General features: G+C 45.0%; 1 protein-coding gene across 1 annotated transcript in view; it reads left to right on the top strand.

Moving 5' to 3' along the window:
* LOC138511251 (phospholipid-transporting ATPase ID-like) overlaps window positions 1-18,383 on the top strand; it is a 668,434-nt gene that overhangs the window by 246,911 nt on the left and 403,140 nt on the right. The window contains exon 3 of the mRNA XM_069626794.1: window positions 4,612-4,670. Coding sequence (XP_069482895.1) covers window positions 4,612-4,670 — 59 coding nt within the window. The remainder of the gene's footprint in view (window positions 1-4,611; window positions 4,671-18,383) is intronic.

Genomic DNA, 18,383 nt, shown 5'->3' with positions numbered 1-18,383 from the left:
CTCAGCAAATGTCAGAATCTCCTGGTATCAAGGGCAAACCTTCTGCAATGACGAGAAGTGATGTCACTTTCCTGCACAAGTCCAAGAAATGTTAACAGCGATCCAGCAATCAAAATAGGGCAGTTTATTAAGCGCAATTCAGAAGAGCGAATGATTCAGAGAACAGGTCAAGAGAAAAGAGGCCGCTGTTTAATGGATTGTGGTGATGTGAGTGCATTTGGGATACATCCAGCCGGTTTAGACTTTTCATTCTCTCAAACAGAGCATGCTATTGTTAGCACTTCCCAGGGAAGGAGAACAACCAAATATAATGGCATACTCTCCTTCCTGCATCTCTCTTGTAAATAAAACTTTTAGAATATGTTTGCGCTTCTGGGAACACATTGAGACAATGGCCTATTTGTTCCCAGTTGTAGTTAATTTATGTTTACAGGTAGTCTGAGACTTATCCAATAATTTCATTTGGAATATATTTTTTCCGGAGTTTCGACGTTACTAGTATCAATGCCAACTACTGGTTGTCCAATAAAAACATTGGTTCCGGAAAGCGGTACAGGACGGGAGTCTGAGAATAGGTCTTGTGAAAACACACCACCTTCCTGCTGGGTCCAGTCAATCCTGGAGCACTTTCAAGCAGCAAAGAACACCTAAGGTGCACAGTGCGGAGTGGGCTTATCATGTGTGTTACATGAAGGGTCAAGGTGAGGCGGCCCCAGGGTGCCAAGATCAAGGTGAGCATTGATTCGCAGAGCACTTGGGTCTTGTCTCGACCGATGGCAGGCATTGAGTGTGTCCTCAAGAAGGAGGCATGGATGTATTGTTGGCAACCCCCCACCTGACCCAACAAACATCTGGCCAGTCTAGTTAATCATTTCCGGATATTTGAGCTCCAAGGTGCATGTGTTTGTTAAGAAATAGAAAGGGGGTGGAAGCCTTGCGGGAGGGACTGGAGTGGCACCGTTTGATTGTTTGGCTATGATTGCTGAGGTAGGATTGGAACCAGAAGAACCCCTCCATTCCGCTGGTCTATGCAGTGAGGGGACATGACCTGTGGGTGCTAGGCCTAGGACAGGCCGGGCAGAAGAAGGACAGCCTGGTGTTTTTCAGCCAGTGTTATAGACGGTCTTCTCTTACATTGGCCAAAGAGATTCCATTCCTCTCATGCGTTCGAAGCCTGATTGGTCGTCACATGAAACCTGAGTTAGCATGTCACCTCCCTCCCAGTATTATGCGTGACTGTTCTCAGAACATATGCATATTTGCTTGTGTGTTTTCTAACGTTTTCCCACTTCTATTATCCTCTCCCCTTTTTCCCTCCTTTCCTCCCCTCCACCCCTGCAGATTTAGGTCTGGTCCACGCCAGACGGGGCACAATACGCCTCTATTCGGTCAAGCCTCAGCAGTTCTGACCCTTATAATGGGGGTGGATGCAGCATAAAAGCCAATTATCATCACCTGACACGCATGCGCCTTCTACTTCCCAGAGAGCATCCATGGAGTGGAAAGGTGACGCAGAGTCAGCCTTGATTGGCCAGATTATTAGGCTCCGCTGTTGGCTGCTTGAGGAGTGGCGTAACAACTGCTGGTTTCCCACTCTAGAGGGATCCTTTGAGCTTGCGGGGCTAGAGCCAGGACAAGGTCTTTGAGGGTACGACGTTGTAACATCGCCAGGCTGCTTTTTGCAGAGCTTTTTGCCGAAATCCTACGGCTGAAAAAACTCAAAGAAAATATGGGGGGTGGTTGGGGGTGTAAGGGGATGCAAGTGGTGGGGGAATAGGGACTAGATAATAGGGAAGGGGGCTTAGGGGTATCCCCCCATATAAAAAATAAAACACCTTCTATGAGTTTTTCCAGCCTAAAATATTTAGCAAAAAACTTTGGTAAAATAAACCTTGTGATGTAAGAACATAGAGGCAAGTTTCAGAAAATAGCTCTGCAGGAAGCTTGTAGATCTTGATTTTTGTTTGACAATTTATTAAAAAGTTAAAGGGGTGTGCCAGTGGTTAGTAATGTTGGGCTGGGGTGAGGTGAGAGGCATGACTTGTTGGATGTGCTCTCTAAGCTTAGGTATAATTGACCCAACAGAGGTGAGTAGATGTTTGCAATGTTTCGGGCGGTATCGAGAATGTATTTATGCTTAAGAAGAGTACTCAGAATATTCTGGAGATGTCTTGTTTGTTGACTTGTTGATCCAGTTAGCGAAGTGTGCCCCAGAATAACTCTTTTATCCTCCTTCATGGCTTTTACAAGTGGAATTGTCTTGTTCGAGTTTTGATTATCGCCACTGTCTCTTTTCAGTGTTGGGCATCGCTGCTTTTTGAGTGGTGTCATCCTGCTTATACTGACAATTAGTTGTTTTGTTCCTGTCGTTCGTACTTTTCAGTGTCAAGGCTAAAACCCACTCCCTCCCTTCCCTGCCACAAACATTACTCACACACACAGAGACATGCACACTTTCACAAACCAAAAACACTTACCTGAGAATCCTGCGCTTTCCCTCTCCCATCCCAGACACACCTGTCAGTCCCTGTGCACACTCTTGTGCGGCAAGAGCTGGCCTTTCTATTTAGAAAAACCGCTCACAGCGGTCTTCGATTGGTCTTTCTGAATCAAGCTATTGTATTTATTTGTTTATTTGTAATGCGCCGAAGCCCGCAGGCATCAGGCCGCAACATTTAGACAGCAGACAAATATAAAGAGTCAAAAGTAAACACAACTCCTGCTCAATCCACCAGATGTTTTAGAAATGGTGGCCTTCAGAACGTTACGGAAGGCACTGCGGTTAACTTCTAGTCTGATAGCGACTGGTAGGCCGTTCCATGCTTTAGCAGCCTTTACAGAGAACTCCCCAGCCCATTTGAGTGTCTGATTGATGTGCTTGTGATCTGACCCAGGGTTTCCGAGCGCAGAGATCTACCTGGTACCTACCGGGAGATGAGAGCTTTCAAGTATGATGGGGCCGACCCATGAAGGTAACGGTGGATAGTAGTCATGGATTTGACACCAAATATTTCTGTTAACGCCAAAGCCTGTCTCTTCTTTGTCCTGCCTTGCCACTTGGCGTGGGCAAAATACTGCAAATCCATTCTACTGAATTTTCAAATAAATTGATTCGAAATGTGTACATTTAGTCCAGTTTCACGCTTCCTCCTTGCATCATTTGTAGTGTCATGGTCATTTCACTGTTGACATTGCAGAACCATTGCAGAATCTCCACAACTCCAGTCATGACAAAGGAAGCCGAGGCCGATCCTGCTTAGCTTTACGGGCGGCTTGTTCGGCAAATGATTAGTGGCATCCAGGGTGCTGAGATGAAACACTGATTGTATTCAGCCTTACAGCCGGGATGGGCTCCACGCACTCGCCCGTGAAGCTAAGCAGGATCGGGGTTGGTTTACGGATGAGAGACCGCAGGGGAAATACCAAGCTTAATGATTGCTGCACATGGATGGGCAACATTTTTACATCATAACATTTTTGAGTGAACTTCCCCACAGATGAGACAATGTATATACTGAAACCTGCACCCCACCCCTGGTAATCCCAGGCTCTAACCAGTCAGCTGGTGGGTCTCTAGAGCCTACCGTGATCAAATTAAATTAAAACTTATAAACACAATCCATGTGCAGTTATCACTAAGCTTGGTATTTCCCAAGCCCTCTCCCGTCCACAAACCAACCAAAGCCGATCCTGCTTAGTTTCACTGGCTGCAGGCAAATGATTAGTGGCATTCAGGGTGCTGAGTTGAAACATTGTTTACAGCTTTACAGCCTGGATGGGCTCCACGTGGCCACCCGTGAAGCTATGCAGGCTCGGCCTCGGTTGGTTTCCGGGTTGGGAGACGTTGTCATGAGACGTGCACTGGCCTTGTGACAATGGGCGTAAGCTTCTAATGATGTCAGCGTGAGGGGTGGGTCGTTTGATTTACTGCAGCAGGGGCACTTGAATTTAGGGCAATGGATCAATGGATAACATTAGCACAAGATGGCGATTTCCAACATCTGTGGTTCGCATGTGTAAAGGTAACAAAATCTACGGTAAGATGCATTGGAATTTCTTTTAGAATAGATCGATATATGCTAAAAAGAAATACATCCATTGGGTCAATACGATTCCTGGGAGAACTTCCCCTTTAAGAATGATATGGCTGGGTTGGTCTTGCAAGGACAATCACACATTCAAAGGACTTGGTGGAGTGAGTGGGTGGAGCACTGATCCCGGATTCCACCATATTGTTGCCAAAGGTACCAGCAACACCCCCGCCTGTCTCTCTTGCCCTATTTGTTTAGATGACCTTACAGTGTATGCGGCAGTAAGCCATCCACAATTGTGACTCTTATCCCCAAACAAAGTCTCTCTTATGCTCCCTGACTTGCCACTGCATTTGTCAATCTGGTCATGGGTGCCCACAACATGATTGTTTGCCAAGTGGGTACTGATGATTTTGAGTGCTGCTACTTTGCACAACTCGTGTGGTTCTTGAATGTGTCTTGTCCTCTTCTGCAGATCTCTACCCTGTCTGTATGTGTCATATATATTGCCTGAACTGAAAAGTCACCAAACTTTAATTCTGCCTTCATCTGAAAATCTGTATTTTTTCCTCCCACACAGAGAAGGAGAGGATCCTAAAAGCCAATGACCGGGAATTCAACTTGAAATTTAAATATGCGGTAAGGAAGTCAAGCTTTTATGTTGATTTGACTCCCATATGAAGAGATCTACCTAATGAACTCTACTATTAACTGTGAGGATGTTGATGATATCCTGTTCTCTGTGAGCCCAAGATGAAACCCAACACTTCACACCGGTTTCATTGCCCAAGATTTGAACCAACCCATAAATCACACACAGAGGCCCACACTATTTGCTAATAAACTTCTCTTATTTCTGGATGAGTAGCTCATAGACTGCCATGACGCTTAGCTAGTTTGTTTCCTTCCTCTCAAAAGCTGGCATCCCTGGAGTTTAAATTGCAGTACTAGGTTATGTATCAGAGACCTATAACTTCTGCCCCTCCAGATGTTTTAGACTACAACTCCTATCAGCCCTGGCTAGCATAATTAATGGTGAGGGATCATGAGAGTCATAGTGCAAAAGATCTGCAGAGCCACAGGTTGCAGATCCCTGTAAAAATGTAGGGTAAGAGTGAAACATTATCATCTACCACAGTGGTCTGCAACCGGTGGCACTCCAGATATTTCGGACTACAATTCCCATGATATTTGGCTATCGGCTATGCTGGTTAGAGATGATGGGAGTTGTGGTGCAAAACATCTGGAGAGCACAAGGTTGCAGCCCCCTGATCAATGAGCGTGTGAGCTCTTACTCTGTAAATGGGCTTCCTAGTGTTATTATTTGCTAAACTAATGTCATTACTGTAGGATAAAAGCAGTTTACCATAGATCCAAAGTTACCCAAATGGAGTGTGTTTATTTTCAGAAACGTATTCATTAATATGGGGATAGAGTGTGGGTTGCTGGGCTGCACTGGTCGGTAGTGGCCCACCAGCCCGAAGTAATGACCCCCGAGCAAAAAGGGGAAACAGGCTAAGACCGACTGGCAAAGCCCACATTCTGAGGAACCTGGTTGGTTGCACCCAGTCACCCGGGTACTACTTACAATGTTTCTTAAGCTCGGCCTGAGCAGACTGTGTTGGGTGGCTGTACCGTCACTCAGAAGACAGGGGAAGGAAGTGGAAAGAGAAACAGAATACTTGCACGCTGCAGATATTAAAGTGAGAGACCAAAGAACTCTAGTGTTACACGAGAAGTTGGATCTTGAGTAAATGGGCTTTAAGTTCCCTTCAGAAACCAGGGAACGTCGAACATTGCACCATTCTGGGGTTTGACATTATGACACACAGTATTTTTGTTTTGCTCTTGTTGATCTGCTCCTGGCTGCTAATGGCAGTGTCTTCTGGCTGTAAGGGATTTGCTGCGGGCAAAGGACGCTATGTGAGAAGGACTTTTGAAAGTCATCCTGGCTTCCAGCGCGAGCCACCGTAGCCATATTAGAAGAATGGTCCTGGGCTTGAAATCAGCTTTGCTGCTTGAAGGGCCCCACTGTTGGGAGCTAATAAGGATGTGGCTAGACCTCCAAGTGCGGCACTCCACCCAGCAAAGCCATGCACCACAGGACCCGGCATGTTAACAGCGCTTAATTTGTGGGGGTGTTTGCCAGGGCTGAGCCCCTGGACATATTTCTGAGCACCTGCACTTATCGTCTCAGTCTGAGTTCTATTATGATGTGGTCTTTTGCCAACTTTATTTTTTTTAACTGTCGGTCAGTCTTGGTTCCAGAACAAGCAAAAGCAGTGTGAGCCATGCCGGTGCTGCTATGCTAGATGCCCAGTTTCAGGAATAGCAAAGAGCAACCACACTGCTGTAGTCAGCGTATATGACAGTGGTGATGGAATCACTGGTAACACTGCTGTAGCAGAGTGAATAGCTCAGGCAGTTGAGGCAGGCAGCAGCTAGGGTGCCAGACACAGCTCACTAATTCAGCAGGCAGTCTGGCACACACATGTGTACGTGCCAGCGTCCATTGTTACTCTTGCTTTGCTGTGCCTCTGAAGCTGGGGACACTTAGCAGGCACATGCAGAGGGCGTGTTGAACTGCAAACTTCCACTTTCTCTTTTGGCATGCAGTCAGCAAGGTGTTCACCAATATGAAGGCATGTGGCTTGGAATGCCTTGGCTTTGAATCTTTGGCAGGAAAGTAACTTGAAGCGTCTGGAAACCAACTTGTTTGAATAGGTGTCTTGCCTACTGGCTTGTCCTTCCCTTCCTTGTTGTCCTGTCTTTGATGTTATGTCTTGAGACTCTATGTGTGCCGTGATGCCGGTGGGTGATAGGCGCATTATAAACAAATAAATACAATTAAAAAATCAAATGTGCCAGGCAACCAACCCACTGAGTCTTAAACACACACGGGCAAATGACTATGAATGGTGCTACACAGCCATGAGCGCCATTAGTGGAGTTGAGGTGCACTCAGCACAGAGAGAACAACAACAAGACAATGACCAGCCAACAGCCCCACCAGAGGGGCAAACGAAGGGAAAGTCCATGGGCAGAGAAGAGTGCCTTGCTGAGCGCCAACCTAAACAAGAAAATCGGTGATGATTTCATCTCCTTTGTCCATCACTTTATTATATTGAGAGAGCACTTTTGCTCTGTTTTCTGTGTTTAGAAAATCAAAATGTTCCACTTACCACCTATAGAATCAGAGGAAGGTTCTATCGGGTATATGGCTAACGAAGCAGTTAAACATTTGATATCTCAACTGCTGTTATGTTATTTTGATTGGCATTTGTAAATCACACATCTGCCAAGGGTGGTGCACCCATCCCACCCTCAATGCGCCAGTGGGATTTGCAGCTGTAGCCCCAATTAAGTTGTCACTGTCGGGAGCAACAGTGGACGGAAAACTGCAGCCCTTACGCGGTACTGCCGTACTAGAAAATAGTTGGCACCTATTTATTTACAAATGAAGCACTGGGCATGTACAGTGTTTTGAGAGTATTTTCGCAATATACTGCAGGTGTCATTGCATATGGATTTTTCGAAGATTTACTTGGTAGATACCCTGACGTGTAACATTACCTCTGTGTCTTTTATGTTTTTGTTTTGATAATAATAATTTGGCATTTATATAGCGCTACGAACCCTCAGGTATCTGAGCACTGCTTATTATTACCCACGGTGTGTGGTGCTGATTTATCGACCACGGAAGGATGAAAGGCTGAGTTGGCCCCGCCGGGATTCGAACCTGCGAGCCCTCTACTCGCTGTGCCACTTGACCCTTTCATCACTGGAGTGTTTATGTATTTTGTTTTTGTTTGTATTTCCACCCATTAAAGATAACAAATATATACATAGGGGGTCATTCAGAGTTTGGCGGTAGCCATGGTGTTATTAGCACCATGGCTGCCTCCCAAACTGGGTCCGGGTCCGGTCTGGCAGAATGGGGACTTACCGGGTCATTCCGACCCTGGAGGACCCGGTAAGTCCCCATTCTGTAGACCATTCCCCATTTCCATTTGAGCCCCCATAGGGCTCAATGGGAATGGGGAAGGCGCTAATAACGGTACTGCAAATTGTGGTACCGTTATTAGCTCCAAGGTCCCTTAGCGGGACCCGCTAAGGACGTGTGGTCAGACCACACGTCCTTTGCGGTTCCCGCTAAGGGACCTCGGAATTGGCCGGTAAGGGTTTTCCGGCACCGGCATCATTACCGGTGACCGTTAACCCTTACCGCCCAAGTCGGAATGACCCCCATAGTCATTGTCTGCCTGCAGTGTAGCATCCAACGGGAGTATAGAGGGGAGGGAGAAGAGGGAGGAATGCATTGTATTCCTTACGTTCACCATGGAGGGAAATCTAAGGAAAGAAAGATTGTGACAACACGTGGAGACCATGCAGTGGTATAAATTCCAATAGCATAGCATATCATAGCATAACGAAGCATGTCATAGCATAGTATAACATAGCATAACATAGCATGTTATAGCATAACATAGTAACGCATAGCATGTCACAGCATAACAAAGCTTGACATGGCATAAAATTGCATATCATAACATAGTATAGCATAACCTAATATAGCATAGTATAACATAGAATAACATATTATAGCACATCATGTCATAGCATGTTATATCATAGCATGCCATGTCATAGTATAACATAGTATAGCATAACATAGCATGTCGTAGCATAACATAGTTTAGCATAGCCTAGTATAGCATATCATAGCATAACCTAGTTTTGCATAGCATAGCATAGTTTAACATAACGTGGCAGCATGCAAAGCATTCCACAGGTTTTTCATAGCATTCTGTACATAGATTGGATTTGAGGTGATATGGCAGCTCTTTGGCTGTATCACCAACCAATACAGTACAATGCAAGGTACACGATTGGCAAGTGTGAAGGCATCATGAGTCAGAAACAAACAACAGGTTCAAGCTTTCTTAACAAAACCTTCACATTCAACTTAAAAGGCAGGGTGGTTGAATGCCTAACTTGCCCTATGCTAAGGTGGGATTTCCCTACCTAAAGAAAACCATGGATAGTCTGTGTCAGGATGCCCAAAGTAAAACATCTGTCTGTGTCCAGAACATATACTTGCACTCACAACTAATTGCATACAGTGTGTAGGGATGTCAGCATCAAAAAGGAATAGTGTTCAAAGTAAAGTTCAGAGCTTCTTCTAGCTCTCTGCCTTATAATCAGCTCCCCTTCCCCAAGTTCAAGGTAAATTCATCCAATGCCAGGGTTCCCTTCCCCAAGTTCAAATCTTCCAACTTTCAAAACAAAAAAAACATGGGGTCTTCTTTCCCCAAACTTCACATCTTCCAGCTTTCAGAACAACACTTGACTTAAGTATCACAACAAAGTCTTTGCACAACACAAGCTTCTTTGTAGGTGTTTTCAGAGGCCTTCCATTCAGGGGTGCCCGGTCTAGGTGCAGTTGTCGGACCACACAATCCACCCATTACAGGTCACGCAACCGTGACTGCTTTTCCCTTGACATCAGTATACTGCTTCTCCTCAGCAGTGAGGGGTGCCTCAGTGACATGTGTCACACTCCCCTGACACTGTATTGTGGTCTGTACAACCACCTTGCACCTGTTACACCTCCTTATATTTCCTTGGCTCTTGCCATTGCTTGTTTCCTTATAATTTACAATTCCTTGCACTCTCTTTGCTGTGACCAGTGTTGATTTTCTCAAGCCCTACATTCAACTTCTTGTGTTCTCTTGCCTTTACTAGCACTCGTTTCAGTTAATGCAATTCATTATTTTCATGGGGTTCAAAACTTTCCTTTCAGTACAGTTCACAATCTTTCTTTCACTCCTTTCAATATGTTAAAGTCCTTCCAACTTGCTTTCAATTTGTTTGATATTCACAATTTGCTTTAGCTTGCTTTCAATGTGTTTAGTATTCAAAATGTACTTTAAATTGCTCTCAATTTGTTCGCTATTCAAAATGTGCTTTCGATTCATTCACCATCACTGTCTGCCAGCACGGTGTTCCCCCTCTCTGGTTTCATTCACCAGTCAGACTTACGGCTTCTCGCGAGTCCTTGCGCTGCCGCGGGTTCCTTATTTCTCTGTGCAGTTGCTTGTGTATTCTCCTGGCACTCTCCTTCTGGCTCGCACACACCCAGCAATGTTTCCACAGAAAAGCAGGATACTTAAGACCGATTGCCTCGCTCTGGCCAGCCTCCTTATCACGGCTTGCCACCAGTCTCCAGCTTCTTCTGCTACCGCTTCCGAATGCATGCACTCAGCACTACTTCACAGACCTCCACTGCTCCTCCTGCCACTTCACCATACTGCAGCGGTCTCCCTGCATGCAGGTGACTGTGCTTCCACAGCTGACTGTGCCACAGCCGACTCAGTTTGTGTCGGGCTTCCAGTTTTTAAGCTCCCGCCTCCATTTCTACTGCAAAAAAAGTCTAGACCGCTAACCTGCAAAGTGGTAGTCCTGTGTTGCTCTTGTTGTCCTCGTCTCAGTATTTGGTTGGGGCTGATGTTTGTTCGTTTTCATTAAATGAGGATGTGTTGGTCTAGTTGTCCTCTCCTTCATCCCAGTACCAGACTGATACAATTTGGGGGATGCTTTTGGGGAATCATAGGGAAAGGGCTGGCAAAAGGCTACGAAGGCTTGAGGGATGGAGGGTTCATGATGAAAGGAAAATGGGGGATGCCATGTCTCACCTAAGGACACCCCCTCTCCATTCACCAAATCTCCTCCAACCAGGTGATCCTGCCTCGCATATCCACCTCCAGGGTCAGGATGCAAGAATAATGGCCCTTCTCTGGCCAATTGAGAAGAGGATACCGGGGGAATGCGCCTTCGGGTTCCTCACACAAGACACATTTGACAAGTGTTGCCAAAGTAAATATATAGGATATGTAAAAAGATGACATTCTCTTTGGTAGGCACTATTTTGTTTTTAAGATTTTCAAAAGGTCAATCTTACTTGCACTATTTCTTCTTTCGTGACACGCATTGGTGTATTCTGCTGCTGCTTCGGCTAATTCTGGTGTTTGCCCGAGGAGGAGTTTTACTTTCGAACACTTCCCGCGCCGGAGACAGTGTCGCCAGCTGACTGTCACTGCGTCTGTATTTTGGGAGTGTTTGCCTGGGGTTCATGTTTCTTCACTAAGATTAAGCCCTCTGCCCGTGTTACATTTTGCCCCAGTGGACTCTAGCGTTCTAGCTTCTGTTGTCCTAGTTCTACTTTCCCGAGCACTGTGCATTGCTTCTTTGTAGCCGTCAAAGTCTCTACCCAATGTGTCCTCCTGTCTTTGGTGTCCTTTGCTGTGAATCTTTGGGGCGGTGCTGCTGAAAGGGCACAGTACTGTTATATGTTGTTTAAAGGCTTGATTAGAGTTTAACTGGTTGGTCATGCAAGGCCGGCTAGTTGAGGGTGTTTGTGTTTCTGCTCTTAATATGGAACTAGAATGTATAAATGCACTTTTGGATGTTGAGCAGCCTGGGGAGTGAGTCTCCCTTGCTCTGCTCCCCATCCTTGAATTAGGCCGTTTCCATGCACACTTTGTGGATGGATTTCTGAGGCTGATTTGCCACAGTCTTCCTACTCATTTTTTTTTAATAGTGTGGGACTCCATACCTCACTTCCATATACTAGGATTTTGGAAATAGTTCTATCAAACAGCGTTAGCATTCCTTGCTAGTCGACGGAAGTAGGCTAGAGGGTTTTTGGTGGCATACAGTGCACAGAGGGATTTTTCTTGAAGTGATTGTATTGGCACTTTAAACCTTCCAGATTAACTCATGCTGAACAAACTCAACTTCTGTGCCATCAAGAAACTTTTTGCTCTTTAGGGGTTTGCAAACCTTGGCTCTCTAGATGTTTGGCACTACGACTCCCATCAGCTGCAGCCTGCATAGTCCATGGGAGTTGTAGTCCAAAACATCTGGGCGGCCGCAGGTTGCGTGCCCCTGTGCTATGTTATTTTTGGTGTTTTATAAAGTGCTGCGAATACCACAAGTGGCCACCTGGTGCTAGAAACTAGAAACCGGGCAGACCCTCTACTTGAGATTGCCACGTGATAAAACCTATCTTCATCTCACTCTGGCTCTAGTCTGTATAGGCTCAATAGGCACATATATAGGTTTTGATAGGCATATAGGCACATGTATAGGCTCGATAGGCATATAGGCACATACATATAGGCCCAATAGGCATATAGGCACATATATAGGCTGGATAGGCACATGTATAGGCTCGATAGGCATATAGGCACACACATATAGGCCCGATAGGCATATAGGCACATTTATAGGCTCGATAGGCATATAGGCACATACATATAGGCCCGATAGGCATATGGGCACATTTATAGGCTGGATAGGCATATAGACACATGTATAGGCTCGATAGGCATATAGGCACATACATATAGGCCCGATAGGCATATAGGCACATATATAGGCTGGATAGGCACATGTATAGGCTCGATAGGCATATAGGCACATACATATAGGCCCGATAGGCATATAGGCACATTTATCGGCTGGATAGGCATATAGGCACCTGTATAGGCTTGATAGGCATATAGGCACATACATATAGGCCCGATAGGCATATAGGCACATTTATAGGCTGGATAGGCATATAGACACATGTATAGGCTCGATAGGCATATAGGCACATACATATAGGCCCGATAGGCATATAGGCACATATATAGGCTGGATAGGCACATGTATAGGCTCGATAGGCATATAGGCACATACATATAGGCCCGATAGGCATATAGGCACATTTATCGGCTGGATAGGCATATAGGCACATGTATAGGCTCGATAGGCATACAAACTCAATCATTCAATGCAGGGTGGCAGATTAATTTATCACGAATGAAAGTGGTTCCTATCCACTGCTCCAGATAAGATTTTGAAGTGGGTGTATTTTACTACCTATTTTTAAAGTTTGGAGCTAAAAATTAATTTTGGGGGAATACAAAAATAAGTCCCATTCTTAATGGGAGGATTTTATAAGTGGGTAAAAAATGTTAAATGTAAAAAAAAAAAGTTTTCATAATAAATACTTCTTTGCACAAGGTTATTCGTGCACATTAAAATATACATGTGTTCCTCTTCAGATCGCGCAGTAATAATAGGGTTTTTCCCTGTGGTACTACGTGCATTACTTGTCCAAACATATCATAGCGCCGTGAGGCAGAAAACAGGGGGACAGGCACCCCACCCCATGTGTGTGTTTCCTATTTTTTGTTGTTAGTATTTTTCCCCCCTATTTTTATTTTTGGGGATAATGTGCTTAGTTCCAGGTGAGTGATAGAGTCGCTGTGCTTAGTTCCAGGCGAGTGATAGAGTCGCTGTGCTTAGTTCCAGGCGAGTGATAGTCGCTGTGCTTAGTTTCAGGCAAGTGATAGAGTCGCTGTGCTTAGTTCCAGGTGAGTGATAGAGTCGCTGTGCTTAGTTCCAGGGGAGTGATAGAGTCGCTGTGCTTAGTTCCAGGCGAGTGATAGTCGCTGTGCTTAGTTTCAGGCAAGTGATAGAGTCGCTGTGCTTAGTTCCAGGTGAGTGATAGAGTCGCTGTGCTTAGTTCCAGGGGAGTGATAGAGTCGTTGTGCTTAGTTGCAGGAAAGTGATAGAGTTGCTGTGCTTAGTTTCAGGCGAATGATAGAGTTGCTGTGCTTAGTTCCAGGTGAGTGATAGAGTCGCTGTGCTTAGTTCCAGGTGAGTGATAGAGTCGCTGTGCTTAGTTCCAGGCGAGTGATAGAGTTGCTGTGCTTAGTTCCAGGAAAGTGATAGAGCTGCTATGCTTGGTTCTAGGCAAGTGATAGAGTTGCTGTGCTTAGTTCCAGGCGAATGATAGAGTCGCTGTGCTTAGTTCCAGGTGAGTGATAGTCACTGTGCTTAGCTCCAGGCGAGGGATAGAGTCACTGTGCTTAGTTCCAGGCGAGTGATAGAGTCGCTGTGCTTAGTTCCAGGCGAGTGATAGAGTCGCTGTGCTTAGTTCCATGGGAGTGATAGTCGCTGTGCTTAGTTCCAGGCGAGTGATTGAGTCACTGTGCTTAGTTCCAGGAAAGTGATAGAGCTGCTATGCTTGGTTCTAGGCAAGTGATAGAGTTGCTGTGCTTAGTTCCAGGCGAATGATAGAGTCGCTGTGCTTAGTTCCAGGCGAGTGATAGAGTCACTGTGCTTAGTTCCAGGTGGGTGATAGAGTCGCTGTGTTTAGTTCCAGTGATGCTGAGCAGCAGTGACTTGAGGTCGCTGCAGGCACTGCATCACGGTAGGCTGAATACAGAGCATGTGTGTAGTCAATTCTTGATAGTACTCATGCTTGAATAGCATAGCTCCCATCACAACAATGGCAGAATACTGTTCAGAGTTCTGAAGTGCCCTCAGTCTATTTTCACTCTCAAGGCAATTTGTGGCATCATCAACACAGTTTCCTGTCACTGATAATTCCAAGCTTTTATTGCCTGTGGAGAGGGATCAGGGGAGCTGCCAAGTTCCACAAAATTCGATTTGAGGAGCGGACACCACTTAATTTCACAGAAAGACGTTTAGTTGTGTTCATATAAGTTAGTTTATGAGGTTAGTTGTGTTCATATAAGTTAGTTTATGAGGTTAAAGGCATCATCCAGGATACCTGATGTACGCACCGTCACGATACAAAGGCTGAAATGGAAAAGTGCTCAATGAAACATTCACTCAGCCTGGAGACGCCTATTATGTACTGAATTATGTAGTGAATGCTACTTCAAAAAGTTGCAATTGTTCAATTTTGTAGAGTTGTAGAGAGCCAAATTTGGCCATCTGGAAGGATGACACCAGGGATTGGGTTTCAGTCCAACAATCAAAATCTCTCTTTTGCTCTGGTTCATCTTCAGGAGGTCGCTGGCCATTCAGCTATCAACAGCCCACAGGCAAGAAGGGGCGGGCACGCCAACATCTGATCGTGCCACATTCGGCTGCATCTGATGCACATCGTTATAGAAATCGTCTCCAAAGCTTCAAAGTGGAGCAAGGAGAGACAGGGTGTATACGTTCAAAAGGAGCGAGGCGGAAGAGCAGAACACTATGGGACCCTGCATGGCCCCATGTGAACATCTGATGTACGAGGACTTAAGCAGACAGCTGAGGAATGGTCTTCCTATCAACTGTAATGCACTACACGCCAGAACCTACTATGCCTTGTGCGAACGTGCAAGTGCAGCACAAGGAAAGGGCAGAGGGCGCAAGTGCTGGGGAGTCCGGGCTCATGGGTAAGCCTCAGATGAAGTGCTTGGGTTGATGAGTGCTACAAGGCCAGGGGCCACGTTAGGAGTAAGTGCGATCCTCCAGGACGGAGGGTGTGCCAAGGCAGGAATACCAGAGTGAAGGGAAGAAGGAGGGAGCAGGGGTCCCCCTGTGTTCGTCTGGAAATAACATCCCCCAAGATCATACAAGACTGATATCAGAATTGACTCCTATCCTCTTGCAGGACGATTGCTTGTCGGATAGAAATCCAAAGGTTTGTGAAATTCTAGAAAGGAGCGTAGATGAAGAGTGGCTGCTTTTTCAAATGACTTGAGGGGATACAGGAAATTTGACAAAGGAGGATAGTTTGAGAAGTAGCCAATATCAGCATTGGTCTTTTTTAAAAGGGGGCTTACGAAAGCACTTTTTTTTCCCGGCAAGTTTGAAACTACTTCAGAGACCAATGATGAATTAATTGTGTATCATTGTGGATCCGATACTATGTTACAAGAGCTTGACTTTGAATAGGCTTGGCTGGGAATACATTGAACGTGGAAGGCATTATTTTCTGTTTCTCACAAGTTGTAAGAATTGCCAATATCTAACATCAATAAGGGTAATTGGGAAGATGGAGCAGTGAGAGAGAGGTTTTCTAGTGGTTGTGATGGGGCATAATTGAGCGCACTCAAGTGAAATCCTGCATAGAAACGCCTAGATTATTATGAAAGAAAGGCGCCTCTTGGTTACAAACCGCTTTAGATGCAGTCGTCATCGTAACCATGACTTGAGGACTCTGTAATTCCGGAATGATCATCGACAAATAATTCCCTTTTCTTCTAAATTCTTTATATTATATAGACTCGGATATATTGATCACGTTTTTTATGAACATTTGTTAACCAATTAATTTTGTATCATTGCCACAGCTTTTTTTTTATTACATGTATCAAGTCCTTGCTTATTATTCTATTTTGTTTTGGACTTAAACATGTCCCGGTTCAGAAAGCTTTGTTTGTTTCTCGGTAATCTTCTTTTTCCTCGGCATTATTCCATATTGGAGTACATTTGTTATGCACAAGTATCTTTATTATTTTCTTTATATTTCATTTATTGACATGTATTTATTTATCTATCACGTTAATTTAATAGGAGGCAGTACTTTTTGGTGATTTTTATCCAGCATTGTCACTTAAATCTATTTTCACGATTTTGACCACCTTGTGCAACATTCCATTTGATCTATGACTTCTTGTTTAGTGTCACATATGAACATGTTTGTCTTACCACAGTTTCGCCTGAGACTCTTCAAGTTCGGTCTTATCTATTATTAATTATAATTAATTATAATTGTTTTTTATAACACACTTAATACCGAAGAGGTTTCTAAGCGCGGTCCCATGATTCGAACCTGTGTTGCCCTGCGTCGTCTTGCTTCCAAGACGAGTGCGTTCCCACTGAGCTATGCTTCCCCTGTTGATGGTCTTGTGACGTCATTACGCCACACCGCCACCATGTCCTATTGCAGAGTGTCCATTGATTAACAAAGCATCAGGGCAGCATTGAACCCCATTGTGTAGTGAACATTTACTGCACACCTACATTGTATTGACGGTTTCCTTAAAGACCACACAGTGCCATTAGCGTGCCCACAATGTAGCAGCCCACTATTTGCCAAAGATAGGCCCGATCTTTAGACTTCATTGCTTTTAAATGTAACACTTTAAGCTGCAGGAGCATTTCATCAATGAGGATTGTACAATAAGCATCCTGGAATGGTGCTCTGGGGGTCATAAAGTAAAGGAATGATGGCGCCTTTCCCTGAAAAGTGGTCGAATGCTGTATCCTTTAGTGCCCGGCCTCTGAGAGAGGGCAATATGTTTTTTTTTTTTAAAATGTAAGGGGCAACGCGCTGGTCTTGGAAGCAAGACCACGCAGAGCAACAGGGGTTTGAATCCCGGATCCGCGCTTAGAAACCAAACTCAAGTACGGTATTAGGCGCGTCATAAAAAAAACAGTAAAATAAATAAGTACAATACTTTGGAGTGAGGCAATTTACTCAAAATAAAATCTGATGTGTTAAGCTCAACTCTTGATAAAGGGTATTACCCAGCATACTGTGCGGCTAATGCAGCTTGTTTGAAGAAATAAAATAATTTCTCTTAGAATACCACCCCATTATGAGTATTTTCATTTGTATTAGACACATGAGTGAGGACATTTCAGTTGAAATTCACTTTTACACTTTTTTCACTTCATTCACGACTTGGGGGCAGAGTCGGCGTCAGGGCCTTCCAGGTTTTTCAGTTCAAAAGGAACCCAAGCCTTAATGGTCCCAAGCAGCATATCCTATGTAGGCAGTCTTAGTATACAGCAACTATGCAGCAACATATTTCTTTAATTTGTGATATTAAATATGCTCGTTGCCACGCGCACCTTACAGGCTGCCTGTGCTGGCTGCTGTCACCTTAATAATTAAGGTGACAGCAGCCGGCAAAGCCAGCCATAAAGGTGGCAGCAGCCTGTAGCGCGAGCGTGGAAAAGCTTACATGTAAAGTCTTGAATGAAGCTTAATCCTCGACTTTAAATGTGCACTTTGCAGAGCGCACGCCACTGTCTGACCTGCTGGCATCCACTACGGGTTCGACTGCATTAGCACCTTGCTGACAAAGAGAAATGACTAGCTTTTCAGTGGGCGTTTAGTGTTTCAGCTTCCCGCTAGCTGCCTGCCCCATCACAATCTGCAGCCATTGACATCCTTGCTGCGTTCTTTTCTATGCATTATTTAAGCACCCCACGTGTGCCTCAGTCTCTTTTGCCAACTATAGGCAAGGTGGCCCCAAACATCATATTGAAATGGGCCCCCATGATCCCTGGAGGTTAGGTCTACAGACCAGATTTCTCCACATCTCATCTAAAAGGCGGGAAGTGACCAGTAGACCTCCTCCCAGAGGTCACCTGGAGAAAAAGAAAGGGTCTGCTGTCCTCATTCTCAAAATATGAGTAAACGGGCCGCGTCCTGATCCAGACCAGACAGGGGGCAGTGCAAATAGTCCTGCCTTTTCTCCTGACTCGACACCACGGCATCCCCCATTTTCAAATGAACAATATTTTCGGGGGCAGAATTGTTGTCAA

Source organism: Ambystoma mexicanum, chromosome 6p (genome assembly GCF_040938575.1).
Source record: "Ambystoma mexicanum isolate Mex_15411 chromosome 6p, UKY_AmexF1_1, whole genome shotgun sequence".
Taxonomy (NCBI): domain Eukaryota; kingdom Metazoa; phylum Chordata; class Amphibia; order Caudata; family Ambystomatidae; genus Ambystoma; species Ambystoma mexicanum.
This window is presented reverse-complemented; position numbering and strand designations above follow the sequence as displayed.